This window comes from Falco cherrug, chromosome 9 (assembly GCF_023634085.1).
Source record: "Falco cherrug isolate bFalChe1 chromosome 9, bFalChe1.pri, whole genome shotgun sequence".
Classification (NCBI taxonomy): Eukaryota; Metazoa; Chordata; class Aves; order Falconiformes; family Falconidae; genus Falco; species Falco cherrug.
The window spans coordinates 27,251,102-27,268,373 of NC_073705.1; the positions used below are offsets into that span (position 1 = coordinate 27,251,102).

Sequence of the window (17,272 nt, forward strand, 5' to 3'; positions counted from 1 at the left end):
TTTGATCCACATAACTATGTCTTTTTTTTTAATTATTAACTTGTGCCTTACAATAGAAGAAGAAAGAGTGCAAGCAAACATTTTGCTGGTTCCAGGAACTACTCTGGCACCACCGCGAGGGCAGTAAGGTCTTGTGATGATAACCTTGCCAGGGCACTGACACGCAACACACACACACACGCGGAGTCTCCGGCTCTTGCAAAAGCGATCGCTGGCAATTTTAAGGCATTGAAGGAAACCTATGGTTGTAAATCCTATATCAAATTTGGCACACGTTGGAACAGTTAGAGCGGAGACAAGGATGCTTTGTGGGCTGGTGTTCGTGAGTCCTGCAGCTTCCCAGCACTGGCTGAGGCATGGTGCTAATGTGAGTGTGGGGTTTTCACGTGACAACTGTGCAGCCAAACGAGGGGCCCTGCAGACCCCAACCTTCTGGAGCCAGCAACACCGAAGTGCTGCACCCCACAGCGTGGTGGTGCCTTCAGCTCCTGTGCACCGGTCCCTTGCCCTGCGCCCGCTGCTAGCAAGCCCTGTGTGCCTGGCTGGACCGATGCTGCTGAAAACCAGACAGAGTTGTCAGGACAAAAAATAGGAACATTCCTTATAGTTTAAAATGCAAGTGGCTCATAGACCAGACATCAGGTGTGGTTACAGTCCAGTATGGCTATTTCTGTGCTTCTGGGACTAAAAGTAGGTGGCTACAGCTTGAGTGGGGAAGAGTTTAGCTATACGTGGATTTAGATAGTAGATGAAGGTCTGTAGCCTTGAAAATAGTTATAGTAGACATGTTGTTTTCCTCACCCCCCCTCCCCAGAGAGCTGGCTGAGCAGTGGTCCCAGCCAGCTCCCCCTCGCCGGCTTCGGGCGGAGGGGGGAAGGGATGGTGGGTGCTATGAGTCCACTGTGCCACCACAACGACAACCAACATGCACCTATAGCTACCTGCCCATGCCTCTGCCCCATTTAAAGGGGAGCAATGTGCCAAGCTCGGCCTCCGCATGGCAGAACCTGTGAGGAAGCTGGCCCTGGGTCGGTATCCCCAGGGGGCTGTGTGTTTCTAAGGGGGGCTTCCCGTAAGTCCAGTGCGGCTTTGTGCCTGGAAGGGCAATTTAAAGGCCGAGTGGAGACTGTTCCCCCTCAAATGTAAAACAGATGGGGTCCTGACCATTACATTTTTGCATTCGTGACAATTCCTTCATGCAGGTTTAATCTCCCTCTTTTCTTGACAGAGGTTATGGTACCCTCAATCATATCAGCCCTTCTGGATGTTATTTTAGAGGTCACTTTAATAACCTCTCCTTGCTCCTCCTCTTTGAAGGACAGAGTAGAGGAACTAAAGCTTTTTGGCTGGAAGGAGTAAGTGGGGTTGGGGACGGGATTGGGCGCTGAAAGGCCGACGCTTCCCATGCTGAAGAGGGTCTCCTCTCCCTCCAGCAGCTTCCTGCAAGCACATCACAAGGGAAGAGGTTAGTCTCAGACATCTCACGTGAAACATCTGCAAAACCTGAGGGCATGCTGTAACCTGCGGGCAAGTCCAACCACTTCAGGCCATCACACCAGCCTGTGGTGGACACTGGCTCAGGTCACACTGCACCATGAAGCTGATTCAAAATGATATGCTTTGGTCAATCAGTTTTGGAACACCTTGAAATATGGGGTACGTGAGACCGGCTCCCTCCTCTCCCCCCAGAAACATCAGGAAAATAAAACCCCGAACCAGAGGGACTTCACCTTATGCATCTACTTTGACTCTGCAAGAGAGACAAGTTTCCAACCCCAGCTGTCCCCATTACAAAACACTGCCCCTGGGACACCTAGGGGACATGAAGCCATGGCTGCTCCCCAGGCAGGAGCACAGCAGGTCCATGCAGGGGAGATGAGCAACATGATGGTGTTGCTCCTCGAGTGTGTACCCAGGCATTTTCTGGGCCCTTGAAAATAACCCAGCCCAGTGGGGTCAGGAAACTAGGCTTGGGATGTGGCCAGGCAGAGCAGGGTGAGAGCAGCATTACCTGTAGGCAGCTATCTCGATATCAAGGGCCATCTTGACATTAAGCAGGTCTTGGTACTCCCTCAAGTGCCGAGCCATCTCGTTTTTGGTGTTTCGCAGATCATCTTCCAGCTGCCCGATGGTGTCCTGCAAAGACAAGCGTGCTCAGGGCTGTGTTTCGGAGCAGGGGCCTCTCCCACAGGTTTTCTGCTCTGCCCATCATGAAAACAGGGAAGATGTAATGGGCGACTGGTCCATGATGGCATATCCCACCAGGAGCTTGGGACCATGATGTCTCATGTGAACAGGGATGAAGAAGCAGGCAGAGCACTGGGCATGCCTTGTGAGTGTGTGTGGTGGGGGGAGGCTTTGAACACTGATGGATTTACATGGTTTCCCATCTGCAGCAGGGTCTGTGAGACATGGTGGGGGCAAACAGCACACAGTGGTGGAGCCCCCAGTCCCACAAGGGATGAGGCAGATTGCTGCAGAGGGAAGGGAAATTTGGGGCTCAAACATTGTCAAAGCAGGGGCAGTGGCTCAGCGGGACAAGTGAGAGCAGCCAGTGCTGCAGCAGCCCACATCTGGAGCAGGTGCCTGGAGAAGGGCTGCAGTATGCATCTGGAGGGGCTCAAGAGGAGCCGGGACACGCAGCTGGGTGGTGCAAGGAGAGGTGGTGCTGCCAGGGCAGGAGAGAAGAGCCGGCTCCATGAGGGGAAGTCTGACACCTTCCTCAGAAAATGGCTCAGAGCCCCAGGGTGGGGGGCTCTGAATACAGGGATCTGTGGGGGTTACAGAGTGAGGGGCTTGCCCTGCAAGAGCCAGGGTGCTCAGCTGGATGGCAACATCCTTCTAGCATCCTTCCCATAAGCTTTGCCCTGCCATGGCTGTTACAGCCAGCTCTAGCTGGAGTCTGAGGCCAGATCTCCTGCTAACAAAGGGAAGTAACCTTTTTGTTGTGGCTTCTGGGGTTTTTTTCACCAGAAATTAAGCAGCCTGGTTTTCTCCCACATGCAGCCAGCCACCCCGCTGTGCCACCGGAGGAGCGTGATTTGGAGCAGGAATGAGTAAGCAGTTTGCATTTAAGTGATGGTGCATCCCTGCCTGCAAAGCCCTGCAATGGCCACTGCCAATGTCTGCTCTCCCGCACCCCCTCCCACAGCCAGGCCTTTGTGATTACTTCCAGCTCTTCTGTTCCAGCGAATGAACTCTGTCCTGCCACACCATCCCCGTCCTGTCCCTGTCCTCATCCCCATCCTCATTCCCATCCTGTCCTTTCCTTTGTGTCAAGTATATTCTTCCTTGGGCACAGTGAGCTGCAAGACCTGGAGCTGCCCAAGGAGCAGGGAGCTGTGCTGCAGTGAGCCCAGTCTGAGCAAAGCAAAGTCAAATTCCTTGGAAAAGCAGTGCCAGCTCATCCTGCAATGTGGCAGGGCATGTGTCACTGTCAAGTTAGCTGGACACATCCCACCTTGCAGGACATTTATGGGCCATCCTCGGGGTCTCTGCCTTGGCCTGTGCTGCCCTGACCATCTCCTGCAGCAAGATTGCTGCATGGAGCTGTGCTCTGAGGTGGGATTGGGCAATGGGAAAGGGTTCAAGGAGACCATTGGGGCATCAACTGAAAAGCCCCAGGTTGTCCACTGACCTGCTGCACAACAGATTAAAACCTCTGCTCTGATGCAGCCAGACTGCTGCTGCACCGAGGAGCCGTGACAGGAAGGAGACCCTACCCCAGCGCAGCCCCACTCTTGCTGCTCTGACCCTCTTTGCCTTCAGCCCCTTTCCCTCTGCCTCCAGTCTGCATGAACAAAATGCTCTTTAAAAATGGGTTATCCTTGTTACCTTGCCTGTACCTCTCTTCCACACTGCAGCTCTACCAGCTGGTTGAATAAAACCCCCTCCTCACACCATGGCAAATCTATCCCCTAATGGAAAGCTCTCACATACTGGTGCATATGACTGGATAGCCTAAAAATATAAAGGCATGCCCCTGCTTTAGCAGTCTATAGGAACATTTTAAAAGCTCGAACAATACCAATATTATCTTTTTAAACAGACTTCCATCCTTTTCCACCAGTTGTAGCTAGGGAAATTGTTTAGCTGCTACACATGCACATTGCTCAAAGGACTCTTAAGTATTACCCCACTTAAAGCAGATCCTAAGGGCCATGCAGGAAAATGCTGCTGTGCTGTTGCTAAAGCAATTTCAATTATGGTGCTGTTTAATCCAGTTGCATTATTTTTTTTTCTTCCCAATTGACAGGTTGTTTCCAGAATCCCTCTTTTCACATGACATCAAGACTATTTAAGAAGATTACTCTGTGTAATCCTTTTACCCACTACAGGAAATATTGCACGTTGCCTATTTCCACAACATTTATTGAAGAAGTCCTCAACTATTCAGGAAAATTGAAGCAGCGTGGAGCTACAGTCGCAAGTTCTAGAGGGTCTGGCAAAATGTGGCCTTGAAAATGACATGGCATTATTACTTGGGTGTGAAATAACAGCATCCTTCAGGTATAATGCAAGGCAGTTGTTTCAGTATTTAGAAGGGAACGGCTTGGTTTAGAAACCACAGATCATTTAATAGCCATGTAACAGAACAATCTCAGGATTTATTTCATTAAAAATCATGAACGTTTCCCTGTAGCAAGAAAATGTGGTAATACTGCAGTAAAGGAATAAGAGATACAGAGCGCTCAGCGTCTGCCCCTTGTGAGTCTTTCCACAGACATAAAAGATGCTGGGATCTGGCTGCAAATTCAGGCTTAACGTTCGCAGAGCTCAAATTTCTGCAGCGCAGGTGCCAAGAGCCAGGCCACAGGGCAAGGGGCCAAGCCTGGGCAGACAGCTTCGAGGAATTGCCTCACGACGTCAAGGACTGTGTGGGCAGTTTTGGAGCTGACCCTTAAGGGACAGGGCAGGGATGGGGCGATGCCCCAAACAGTGCTTCCATGTGCGGGGATGTCCCATGGGGGAAGGGGGTGGGGAGGGAGTGTCCTGGCCCTGCCTGTCCCCCAGAAAACCTGCCCTCTGGAGCTCTGGCCATGGATAAGGGGTGAAGGCAGCAGGCGATGCCCTAGTGAGGCAGGATGTGTTGCCCTGTGCCGGAGTGGGAGGAAGGCTGCGGGGAGGATGCCTGGCGCTGCGCAGTGCTGGGGGGGCACTGCCCCCGCACGGGTGGGCACCGCACAAGGCAAAAGGAGGCTGGTGCTGTGTAGCGCTGGAGGTGTGCGTGGGGGAGTGTCGCATACAGTGCGGACAGCACGGTGCGGGAGCGGGGGGGGGGGGGCACCGTGCAGCACCCAGCGGGGGTGTCCAGCGCTGCACCGAGCCGTGGGAGGGGCCGCTGCGGAGGCTAGAGCTGCGCTGCAGGGTTTTGCGTGCAGCGGCGGTGCTCAGCGCTGCACAGGGCCAGGGGAGGGGGAGCGCTGGGTCGGAGGTGACGGTGCTGCTCAGAGCCGGTGCCATCGCGTGGGACGCCGGTGCCCGGTTGCTGCACAGTGCGGGGGCAGGCGGCTGGGACGGCGGCGCCGAGCGCCGGGGCAGACCGCGCGGGCTGAGGACTCCCGGAGCCGCAGGGCACCGAGCGACGGGGGGGAGCGGAGCCGCCCGGCACTGCCCGGGGCAGGGGACCCCGCGCGGGGCGGGGATGGGGACGGTTCCCGGCACCGCCCGGCTCACCTGCAAGCCGGCGGCCTCGGCGCTGTGCCGCTCCTCCAGCTCCTGCAGCTGCCTCTCCAGGGACTGGTGGGCGCCGCGCAGGCTCTCCATCTCCGCCAGGCGGGCCTGGAGCTGGCGGCGGCACTCGCCGGCCTCCCGGCGGCTGGCGCGGACGGCCTCCTGGCTGCGAGCCGCCCGCTCGTGGAGGCGGGCGCAGCGGGCGCGGTACCAGTCCTCGGCCGCCTGCAGGTTGCGGGCCGCCAGCGCCTCGTACTGGGCGCGCAGCTCCCGCAGCGCCGCCGCCAGGTCGGGCCGCCCCGCCGGGGCCGTGGCCGGGGCCGGGGGCGCGGCGGCGCGGAGCGCGGCGCCCAGCTGCGCCAGCTGCTCGGCGTGGGCGCTGCGCAGCGCCGCCAGCTCCTCCCGCAGCGCCGCCGCCCGCCGCTCCAGGTCGGCGCGGGCGCGGGCGGCCCCCTCGGCCGCCTGCTGCCGGGAGCGCAGCGCCTGCTCCGCCTCGGCGCGGCCCCGCGCCTCCTCCTCGCAGCGCGCCCGCAGCCGCTGCGTCTCCTCGGCCAGGCGCGCCCGCTCCAGCGCTGCCTGCGCCCGCTCGCCGTGCGCCTCCTCCAGGCGGGCGCGCAGGGCGCGCAGCTCCCCGCCCAGCAACTGGCCCAGCCGGCGCGGCTCGGCCGACCGCTGCCGCAGCGCAGCCAGCTCCGCCGCCAGCGCCCGGTTCCGCTCCTCCAGCGCCCGCACCCGCTCGATGTAGCCGGCGAAGCGCTCGTTGAGGCCCTGCAGCTGCTCCTTCTCGCTGGCCCTCGTCCGCCGCGGCTCGGCGCTGCGCTCCCGCCCCGGCCCCGGCTCCGCGCCCGGGCGCGCCCGCCGGCCCGCCGCCCCCTCGGAGCGCCGCGGGGCCTCCGCGAAGAGGTGGCGGTAGGAGGCGGCCAGCGCGGCCGGCTCCGCGCTGTAGTTCATGGCGGCGGAGCGGGACCGGCGGCGGCAGCGGCGGCTCTTATGTACGGCGGGGCGGGGCTCTGCGCGGTGCGGAGCGGGCGCGGGGCGTGGCGCTCGGGCGGGGCGGTTCGGTGCGGAGCGGTGCGGAGCGGTGCGGGGCGGTGCGGGGCGGTGCGGAGCGCGGTGCGGAGCGCGGGCCCCCGGGCCGGCGCGGCAGGCGGCGGCGGGAGCTGTCCGTGCGCCGCGGTGCTGAAGGTCTGCGGCGGCGGGCGGGGCGCGGGGCGGGACAGGGGGATGCGTCTGCATGTGGGGACGGACGGACACGCACACGGACGCACACGGGCAGGTGGACAAGGTCACACGCACACCGAGACAGACGGGCGCACAGGCAAGGACATGCACAGTGAGACACACACATAGAGATGCTCAGAGCCAGACGGACAAAGGGACGAGCAGCCGTGCAGAGAGGTGCAGATGCTCACGCAGACAGATGCACAGGCGAGGAGAGGCAGGCAGGCAGAAGGAAGCAGGCAGAAATGGGCAGGTGGAGAGACAGAGTCAGGCAGACACACAGAGACAAAAAGGCAGGCAGGCACACAGTTGCACAGACATGCACACACAAATCGCTCCTCCTGGGGGTATCCCCAGCCGTCCCCACTGATGCTAAAATGAACCCGTGCTGTGTGCCCACGCCTGGGGTGAAGGTGTCCGGGGGGGTTGGTCCCAGCCCCTCGCCTGTGGCGGGGACGCAGGTGCCTACGGCAGTGTGGGGTCTCCAATGGATGGGGCTGTGGACAGTTGGGGTGCAGGGACGTGCCTGGAGGAGGGGGTGCCCAGGGCAGAGTCTCATTGCCAGTCCAGGTATGCCACAGGGGACGCATGGGGGAGGATTTTGGATTTTGCCTCCAGGTTGTTTGCCAGGAACTGAACGAGCCTCTTCAGTTTCTCTCCTGTCCACACAAGCATGCTGGGCCTTCCCACTGGCAGGGGTTTGCTGAGAGAACCCAGGACTGCAGAGCTGATGGGAACAAGGGGACACCTACACCCCCTTCCAAGACAAGTGCCCTGTCCAGGAACATGGCACCCTGGGCACGACCTGCCAAGAGACCAGTGGTAAGTGTCTGACCTCTGGGAGCAGCAGCACAAAATGTAGCTGTGACATGGAAAAACAGCTTAAAAAACTGTGATCCAGATGTGAGGAATGTGATTAAATGTGCAGCCAGATCCTGTCTCCTGCTATACATCTCTTGCCACTGACCTCTGCACTGATGCCCAGTTCCTTTACTCCTTTACTTGTCCTTGTTTCTCCTCACAGGTGACTAGGGGACAGCATGATGGGGTGCAGCAGATGAGCAGGGAGGACGAGCAAGCCAAGGCTGGCATTGGAGCAAGGTGTGACTCCTAAAAAAGCTGTGGCTTTTCAAAGGGACCAGCCAAATGGGGACAGGTGGTGCTGGGGTTCACATCTCCTTGGGATCAGAAGTTAATCATAACAGTGGCTGCAGAGGAGGCCCTGCAAGCATGGAAGCAACCCTGGCTGGAGTGCACAGGACCCCATATCCCTGCAGCCGTGCTTGGATGGGAATTCCCTGGGGGAATGGCATTTCCATGGGGAAAACATCCCTTTCACTTGGGAGTAAGGTGAGCCCAGCCCTAGCAGAGCACTGCCCCACACTGCAGGAGCAGTCTGGTCCTACGCATGCAGTCAGGAATTTGAGACAGGATCAACACACACATGTGTATGCCCCACCTTAGTCCCATATTATCTGTCCCACCAGGCATAGGAGGAGTGAGGAGTGTTGGTCATTGCGGACAGAGGGAAGAGATGAGCTATGTGCACACTTGGGTGAGAGACCTGGCTTGTGCCTGGTTTTTCCAGGACTCCAGCCTACTTGCAGGTAGTTTTCCTGGAAGAACTCAGTTTTTCTGAAGCTCATTTTAGGTCAGGGATGGTGAGGTTACAACACTTAGATCACTCAAGCAGCTTGTGTTTCAATGGCAGAGCAGGCTGGGGCTCCCAGACACCCTGGCCCTGGGGCGCGATGCCTGGCCCGGGCTGCCTGGCTCACACTGCTGATGCAGAAATCCCCTCCTTGGTCTGGGTTTTTTTTCAGGTCTTTCACATTACTCCTCACACACAAGCATGTTTTACCACTTCCTCGATATCTGTTGCTTTGCATTACAGGATCCTAAGTCAGGTTTCTGCTACTGGAAATAACTGATCAGATAACTGAGAAGTTTCCAGCTCTCCTTAGTTATGTGTGTGGCATTGTTTTGATGACTTTGCTCTGATGCTTCTTACTGATGATAGAGGCTTCTCTGGTTCTCTTTTGTCTTGGAAATGTGGAATGCAGCTTACCCTGGCCTCCTCACTTGTGCTGTGTGAGCATTGCTGTACATATGTAGTCAAACAGGGGCACTAGGAGTGTCACAACCTCCTCCAGCAGAAGAAATGCAAGGGCGTCTGCAGGGACTGCTGAGGTCCATGAGTAAAGAGCCTGGGATTGAATTCCATTGCCTCCCAATAGGTTGAGGTGTTCTGGAGTCTTTCTACACAGACAGGAGGAGACTGCGTGAACAGGTGGGACCTGAGCCAGCTGGTGTGACTGCTAGGACCTTGTAGCTGAAAGAGCACAAGGAGTTGGAGTCAATAAACGATGGTAAGTGCTGGTGTTCTGCAGAGCAAGGATGTGGCTCCAGCTTGCTGGAAGGCTGCTTCTTTCAGAGGAGCAAAGGGTGGCCAAGATCTTGGGATCCACCCCAGCATGAATTGCCAGTTCTGGGGGTGCTCCCATGTTCCAGGCAGCTGCAGCAGGACCCCCACCTCAGGTAGCTGGCACCCAAATGCAATTCCCTTGCAAACCCCTTGAGCTCCTGACCCAACTCTTGGGGCCTGCCTTGGCCAACAAACCTGAGAGCTGTACAGCCCTCCCAGTGAAAGGGAAAGCTGCAGTGCAGCTGCACTCTGGAGAAGAGAGCCATGTCCCAGCAGACTGGAGTGAAGTCCTTGAAAGACCCAGACCCAAATTCCCCAATTTCCCCAAATTCAATTAAATTCAATTAAATTCAATTAAATTCAATTAAATTCAATTCTATTCTATTCTATTCTATTCTATTCTATTCTATTCTATTCTATTCTATTCTATTCTATTCTATTCTATTCTATTCTATTCTATTCTATTCTATTCTATTCTATTCTATTCTATTCTATTCCATTCCATTCCATTCCATTCCATTCCATTCCATTCCATTCCATTCCATTCCATTCCATTCCATTCCACTCCATTCTATTCCATTCCATCCCATCCCACCCCATCCCATCACACCCCATCCCATTACATTACATTCTAAGGCCAGAGGCTGGAGACAAGCTGTCAGACCTGAAATGAGATGGAAAGCTGGAAGTGGGCACAAACTGAAACCAGGGCTGTGTCTGGGCTGTCAGCCTCAGGAAACCTTGATGCCTGAGTAGCACATGGATCTCTGTTGGGACACACACACACAGCGTCAGGAGAAACTTTATAAGGCTAGAAAACAGAGAGAAAAAGCAAAGAGGAATGGTCCCATAGCCAAGATTTGTACACTACTGAACCCCAGTGGGTTGTATCAGGGATTAAATTGCGCAGGACCATTCCATACCTCACAGTTGCTTCAAAAATCAAGCCTTTGTGTGTGAGACAGCAGGACTACTCCTTAAAACTCCATGATCCTTTCTGTACAGCAGCTGCCTGCTGACAAGACTCATTAAACAATTTACCTCCCGAGCTGCAATCTGCCCAGGCTTGTGATTCAGAGGAAAAAGCCGTCCTCTGAGCCACGCGCACACAGCAATGGGATACACACCTTCTGGCCCATTTCCAGCACACCCCATTAGACTAATGTTCTGGGTAGGTGTTTCACCACCCGGCTTCACCACAGAAGCTGCATAAGAGGGAAATACCTGCCGGCAGTGGGAAAAAGACAGATCCAAGTGTCTCCCGTGGGGCTGCTGCCAGATCTGCAGCACAGGTGGGTCTGACCCCCTGCAGGAGGGAGAGCTGTGGGGGTAAAGGCAGCAAAATGAGGGAGAAAACATATGTGATAAACACATATAAAGAAGGATATATTTGCTGAATTGCACACACACAAAAACACTAACAAAAATAGCAAAATGGCTGTACTGGATTCCTCTAACTCAGGGGTTTGTTTCTGACTGTGACAGATTTGTGCTTCCCTGGTATAACTTCTGTGGTTCAGGCTGTCTGTGGCTCTGGCCCACCTGCTCAGCAGTCACATCGCTCTGTTAGCTGGCCCTTATCTAATCAGTGCAAGTTCACGTCCTGGATGCCACTGTGCTCTGCAATCCACAGTCTGATAATGTACTGTATGAGAAAACATCATCTTTGTTTGCAGGTCAGAGCCGCTGCCAAGCTAATTTCATTCCATGCCCCTGGCTTGTGGAACACAGTGGAAATGCTGGACATGGATCTCCCCCCCACCTCCCCATGCAGGATTTTGCAGGTCTCTGCCTCACCCCCCTCAATCTCTTTCCTAGGCTGAAGGATTTTTGTCTATTGAGTTTTCCTTCAAAGAAAAGCTGTTTCACACTTCTAGTCATCCTTGTTGGTTTCAGTGCACCTTCTGGGGTTGTGTTGGGAAGGTGCACAGGCATGCAGACAGTCAGGACCCTGACATGAAGGTACATGGAAACGAGCTCCCAGATACAAGTGGATGCATCTCCAAGTGAAACTCCTTGCTTGGATGCCCGGCGTAGGTGCTGTGATATTGGGACGTGCAGGCTGAGCTCGGCGCTGAAAATGGGCTTTGCTTTGGCCAGAACTAATGGTGTGTTTTAAAGACTGGTGCTGCTGGGTGCTTCCCCTTGGCAAGGTGATGGAGCAAGGCCACATGGGCCACATGTGCCTGGGCTGGCAAAGCCCTGTCTGATGGCATGTCCCTGTGCCGTGGAGGGTGGTTCCAGTGCCTCATTGCCCAGAGCAGAGCAGAGGGCAATAGGGAAAGCCGAGGGAAGCATCCTTGGGGAGACAAAGGAAGGACTGTGGCAGAGGGGCCAGAAAGGCCACTGCCCGAGGAGGGGAGGCATTCCCAGCCTCTGGCCACTGCCGAGGCACGGGAAGGGAGGCCGGACCCGGGTGCTGGCGGTTTGGCAGCCACCCGGCCCAGGGATGAGCTGTGGCAGGTGGACGGCGGCCACTCTCGTTGCTGGTGGCACCACCCCGAGGTGGCCAGGACCCCACGGGGGCTGCGGCCGTTTCCAGCCCTCCAAGATCAGGAGAAATGGGCAGAAAAAAGGAGGTTCATTTTGCCGGGAAGGGTTGGTTTTGCCTGGCACTTTTTGGGGCGGTGCTGGCCCAGCGTGGTACAGTTGGGAACAGCAGTGTTTTGGCTTTGCACAACCATCCCCTGAAGCTTTCCAGCCCGGGCCGCCATGCCTGCAGACATGAGGGCCGCAGGCTCCTGCTCACTGGTGGCTGTAGACCTTTGCTCGGGACAGGCAGGCAGGACCCCCCTCCTCCTGCCGCTGCGGCTGGTGTCCCCCAAGCCCCCAGCCATCACCCCTGTGCCACCCACTCCTCGGACCTCCTCGCCACCCTTCTCCCAGCGAATGGGGTGCACCCCGAACCCCCGAACCCCAGCCCGCGCCGCAGACGCGCTTCCCCCAAAATCAAACAATTCATGCATTGTTGTAACCAAAGCTTTGCCTCCTTCAGCCTGCACGGCACTGAGGCCAGCCGACAGAACCGGGGGGGCTCAGGCAGGCGGGAGGGCAGGGCCGGGGAGGCGCAAGGCCGGGAGGGCAGGGCCCGGGGTGCAGCCCCGGCGGTTTTGGCCGGAGGGACGGCGGGCCCCGGGGGGGGCCGCTGAGGCTTCGTGCGGCCGTTCCGCGGGTTGGCACATTGCCGCCGCTCCCTGCCGCGGCCGCTCTGCGGCCGAGCGCCGGGCTCGCACACTCTCCCCGGTCCCTGCCGCCGGGAGGGGCGGGCCGCGGGCGGCGCCTGCGCAGTGCGGCCGCCTCGGCGCTGCGGCAGTGTGCGGGGAGTTCTTCCGAGCGCGGCAGGAGGTGAGAGCGGCCCGGGCGCGCGGGGGCAGTGCGCGCGTGCGGGTGCGCGTGCGCGCGCCGGGCGCGTGGCGGGGACCGTTGAGGGGGACCGTTGGGGGGAGCGCCCCCTCCCCGCTCCCCTCAGGCGCGCGCCCCGGGGAGGGGGGGCTCCGTCCGCCGCGGCGGCCGGGGCTGAGGCGGGGAGGGGCAGCGAGCGGAGCCCGGTGCCCGCCGGCGGCACTTCCCCTCCTGCCGGTGAGGGGATGCCGGCGGGGGCATGCCGACGGGGGCCGCTCCCCGCGCGCCCGGCCGCCCCTCTCCCGTGCCCGGCCGCCGCTGCCTCCCCGCGCCGTCCCAGGCAGGGCGGCCCCGCGGTTACCTCAGCCTGTCCCGTACGGGGCCCCTCTCCCGTCCCCGGCGGGTGACCCCCCGCGCCCCCAGGCAGGGCGCCGGGCTGCCCGCTCCCCGCCGCAGGCTGCCCCCGCCCGGCGGGGGGCGCCCCGGAGCTGCCCGCTCCCCGGGGCAGGGCGGCCCGGCCGGGGAGCGCTGTCCCTGCCAGCCGGCCGAGGCGCGGCGTGAGGAGCCGGTGCCCCGGGGCAGGCGCTCGGGGGGGGGCTGGGGCCGGGGCCGGGGCCGGCACCGCCGGGTGCGTTTCCGCCTTCCGCCCCACGTGGGCCGGAGGGTCCCGGCGGCGCCTTCCAGCCCGCAGCCTACCCCCGCGGTAGCCGCCACCCCGGCGGAGACCTGGGCGGAGGCCATCGATCCTCTTCGCTGGGGAAAACGAGCCCGGTCCCGGCTCCGGGCAGAGCGCTTCCCGGACAGCCTTGCATCAGGGCGAGGGTTCATTGTCACCGCTCTGTTCCGTTTGAGTTGCTCTTGGCAGTCCGGCGGTATGAGGCTCGAGCTGATAACCTAAAGCCAGGAGCGAGGCACCAAATAAACTAAAAAAGCCAGCGCAAAACTGCTTTGCTTACGTTTTGCTTATGCTTTTTTGTTTTTAATCCCCCCTTTTGTGCCAAAAATGATGTTGCAAAATGTATGGCGGAAACAAGCCCACACCGGTTTCTGATAGACTAGATGACTTAATAGGGCAGTACTGTTTCTTGTAGCACAGGCAGTTTTAAAAATTCCTGGAACTAACTGAGATTATGAAACCCTCGAGTTTATTCCCATGGTAGTGTTTCTAAAGGCTGCCAAGCTGGATACTAAGGATCTTCTTTGACGTGGTCCTGAGAACATTCCTCCCAAAGCATAACCAGTTATGTTTTAAAAGATTAATTTTTTTTTTTAGCTCTGGAAGACTTATCATTTGAACCTCAAAGACTGCAAAATGCTTTCTAAGTAGTCACTTAGAAACGTCTCACCCTTACCTATCCACATGGTTCCCTGTGTCAGTGTAGAACAATATCCTGGCACTGACTGAAATATATTGTGTTAATCCATATACCAGCTGGTCACTAGTTAATCTTCAGATTTTCAGGTCCTTTTAGGTCCTACATGGTTTTATTGAAAACCAGAAACGAAACTCAAAACTACGTTTTGATCTTCGGTTCGCATGCTGAATTTGTAGTTCTAGCAGTGAGGGAAAAACCCTGGTGCTTTACTTGCAAACCGATCAGCTTAGCTCTGGAAGTCTGTCACAGTCCTTGTCAGCCTGTGTCAACCTAAACATATTTTAGAGTAGAACTGCTGTTTAAAATAGTCTATTGCCATTAGTCCAGAGTCCAAAAGATCATTCAGGAACTTGCTGGTTTGATTAACAGCAGTTGGAGTTTGTTCAAGCATAGACGTAGTTTCATTATATAGTACAATACAACCTTTACTCTGTATAGTGTCATTCAAACAAATTGTATGGCAAAATGCGCCACTGAATTACATTTAAAATGCTCCATTGAATTAAGTACAATTGCGGAGATAAATGGGGAGAAAAACTGTAAGAATGGGAGAAATGTTTTCAGCTGAGGTTTGAAATTAACAGCCTGTTAGTATATTTGCATTGGTAGCATTAGTGTTATACACTGTTTCTAGGATATACGCTAGCAAAAATCAGATGCAAGCTGAAATTTTCCCAGGCAAATTTCCAGTTTGTAGGCATTATTATTATTATTATTAAATAATATTGTTATTACTATTATTATTATAGTAATAATAATAAATCCCCCTTGAATTGTTACTCCATGTCATATTTGATTCCTAATATAGCTTGAATTGAAAGTTGACAGACCCTTCCTTTAACCACTAGAAATATTTATCCTAGACTTTTTTTTAATTTCCAGGGGAATGATTGTTTTTGAAAAAATAGAAACCTTTGTGTAGTGTTTACTGGTAAATGCTGTGGTATTGTACTCTTCAAGGAAACATTGAAAGGCGTGTTTTATTTCCTTTAAAAATACACTAGTATAGTATTTTTGTGTCCAAAGTAAAAGGGAAGCAAGTTATTAGAATACGATGTTTAACTGATGCTTATTGAAAAAGCAGATAGTTTTATTTGCTCACATCATACCTGTTATTTGCAGTTCATCTTAATAAAATAATGCTTCGGTTAAAACTGACAGATGATTAGTTAGCTTGCAGCACGAGCTGTTATCTGGGGAGGGCCCCGGGCTGGCTGCAGAGTAGGATTGTGGTGCTCCAGGACAAACTGAGATGATCTGCAACCTTTGAATCCTACAGAAATTGTAGATACTGACTTGCAAGGAGATGCAGGAAGAAAGGCCGACTGCAGCTCTGCCCTGAAAATCCTGGCCAAGAGACAGAAGCAGGGTCACGCAGTCACATTCAGCGAACCCATTCTTTTGTAGGAATTTGAAATTGGGGAGTGCTGTGGCATCTGGGTGGTTCAGTACCATGCAACCTGCCGTTGCTTGGCCACTGGTGAAAATCCTACAGAGGTCTGTGATGAACCAAATAACATTACCACGTAGAAGCTGCTTGGCCTGGGGAAGGTGAATTAATGGTCTCCAGCCAGGCTGCAGTGGAAAGTTGTCATAGGAACTGGCTTGCTGTTTGGCAGGGCCATGCCTTGTCTTCACTCCTGTGAAAGAACACCTCAGTAACTAATTGCCTCAGGATAAGAAATACTCTATGCCATCCAGCGTAAACCCATGAAGAGAGCAAGGCACTTCAGCTCTACTCCGAGGGAAACTGAGGACAGTGCTATATGTCAGCAGAGGACAGCCTGAGTGATGTACCTTGGGATGAGCTCGCAGTGCCTGCTCTATGCCATGTCCTTGCCTCGGGGTGGCTCATGAACACTGGGTGTCCTGATATAAAACAGCTGTGGCTTCTTTAGCAGTGAGAATAATAGGACAGAAAACTGAACAGAATGTGCCTGGGAGTGGAAGCCTTGTCTAGCTCTTCGGGATGTGTTTGGGATGAGATATGTTACCAAGTCAGCGCGTGGGAATTCTTCACTTATTGTCTGTACTGCATCTACTTTTTAAATTTTATTTATAGTGTCAGCAGCATGAATATAATTTGAAATGGTATTTGAAATGGCCACAGTCTTTGAGTCTTCAAAAGTTGGCTGTTCTCTGCTGAAGCATATCTTATTCTTTGAGTATCTTCAAAGTGCACATTCATATAAATATTTCCTATTCTAAAACGTCTGGGTTTTGCTACTAAAGAAATTATTTTTATGTGTCATGGTTATGATGCTCGTAGCAGTGAGCTGTGTTTTGCTTTTTAGTCATTGTGACTCCTTAACTGGAATGGTTCCTAAAACCTTGGACTGTGTACTCTACATAGAGAGCATGTATAATATGAGTCTGCTTTCTTAACACAACCACAGAGAGAGTCCAGCATGTACAATAAATAGAACTTCACGTAGGGTAAATAGACCTTAAGCAACATCTGGAAAAAATTGCGTAGGTATTCAAGGTAGCCACTGTATGCAACTGATAATCTAAACCTGCCTACATAAGCATAGTCATTATGTCTCATGCATGTGTTTGCAGGGCTAAAGGGGTGCTTTGGAGACCTGCCTGTATGAAACTATATTAGAAGAAACTGATTTTTTATATGACAGCATGAGATCAAGGGGGCCTGAGCAATTCAGCTCAAAAAAACCACAGCAGTCTGTGTCGAATCTTAAATACTACCTGACTGTGTGACAGCGTGCACCTTACTGTAAGGTCAAAAGCAGATTTGCTTTTACTTCCTGGACAGTTGGGCTGCCAAATTTAAGAGTAGTGAATGGCTGAGTGCCAGCCCTCTTAGTCCTATCCCTTTTTCAAGTCTGGTACAGGATGCTAGAGGCTAAACTTGTTGCTTGCTGGTGACCTTAGTTTACCACCCTCTGGGCATGAATACCTGCTGTGAGATTTACCAGCACAGCCAGCCCTTTTTTGGTAGTTTCGTTAGAGACAAAGTTCTGACTAAACTGGGGAGGTTGGAAATGCCACTGTGATTATCTGCATGCTACCTTCTCTCGACATGTAAACATGAAAACAAGTGGCTTCTTACCAAGTGCATCATACCAGATAAAACTGCTTCAAATTCTGCAAAGGTGTGAGCCTGTTTAAATGTGGAGAGCAGGAGTCACAGTAGTGAGATACCTATAGAAATTATGCCGGGACAGGAGCAACCTGTTGTTTTATCTTTTTAAATTAAAGGATGTGTGGGCAGAAC

General features: G+C 54.7%; 3 protein-coding genes across 4 annotated transcripts in view; 1 reads left to right on the plus strand and 2 right to left on the minus strand.

The window, feature by feature from the left end:
* On the minus strand, positions 1 to 6,704 carry INA (internexin neuronal intermediate filament protein alpha). The gene is made up of 3 exons (XM_055720137.1): positions 5,677 to 6,704; positions 2,012 to 2,136; positions 1 to 1,440 (listed from the first exon to the last, which is right to left on the minus strand). Exons 1-3 carry the CDS (start codon positions 6,622 to 6,624, stop codon positions 1,167 to 1,169), a joined length of 1,347 nt encoding a protein of 448 aa, XP_055576112.1. The 5' UTR covers positions 6,625 to 6,704; the 3' UTR covers positions 1 to 1,166.
* A 2,041-nt stretch (positions 6,705 to 8,745) lies between these two features.
* LOC114015346 (uncharacterized) lies at positions 8,746 to 17,182 on the minus strand. Its single transcript, XM_055720141.1, has 3 exons — positions 13,023 to 17,182; positions 9,984 to 10,086; positions 8,746 to 9,226 (listed from the first exon to the last, which is right to left on the minus strand). The coding sequence occupies exons 1-3, from the start codon at positions 13,487 to 13,489 to the stop codon at positions 9,032 to 9,034; spliced, it is 765 nt and encodes a 254-aa protein (XP_055576116.1). The 5' UTR covers positions 13,490 to 17,182; the 3' UTR covers positions 8,746 to 9,031.
* The window catches only part of NT5C2 (5'-nucleotidase, cytosolic II), a 63,290-nt gene continuing 58,594 nt past the window's right edge, over positions 12,577 to 17,272 (plus strand). The window contains exon 1 of one of the 2 annotated variants that reach the window (XM_055720135.1): positions 12,577 to 12,664. The gene's annotated coding sequence lies outside the window, so the exon portion shown is untranslated. The remainder of the gene's footprint in view (positions 12,665 to 17,272) is intronic. The other variant, XM_055720136.1, reaches the window with a different exon arrangement.

What these genes read in the sequence shown, in the direction of transcription:
- LOC114015346 (XM_055720141.1), bottom strand. Translation starts at nt 13,489, where the DNA reads ATGAACCCTCGCCCTGATGCAAGGCTGTCCGGGAAGCGCTCTGCCCGG. An exon ending in CCCGTACGGGACAGGCTGAG is followed by an intron (nt 10,087 to 13,022) that starts GTAACCGCGGGG and finishes GTGTCCCAACAG; the next exon opens with AGATCCATGTGCTACTCAGG. An exon ending in AGCTTTCCATCTCATTTCAG is followed by an intron (nt 9,227 to 9,983) that starts GTCTGACAGCTT and finishes GTGCTCTTTCAG; the next exon opens with CTACAAGGTCCTAGCAGTCA.
- INA (XM_055720137.1), bottom strand. Translation starts at nt 6,624, where the DNA reads ATGAACTACAGCGCGGAGCCGGCCGCGCTGGCCGCCTCCTACCGCCAC. An exon ending in CCGAGGCCGCCGGCTTGCAG is followed by an intron (nt 2,137 to 5,676) that starts GTGAGCCGGGCG and finishes TTGTCTTTGCAG; the next exon opens with GACACCATCGGGCAGCTGGA. An exon ending in ATCGAGATAGCTGCCTACAG is followed by an intron (nt 1,441 to 2,011) that starts GTAATGCTGCTC and finishes ATGTGCTTGCAG; the next exon opens with GAAGCTGCTGGAGGGAGAGG.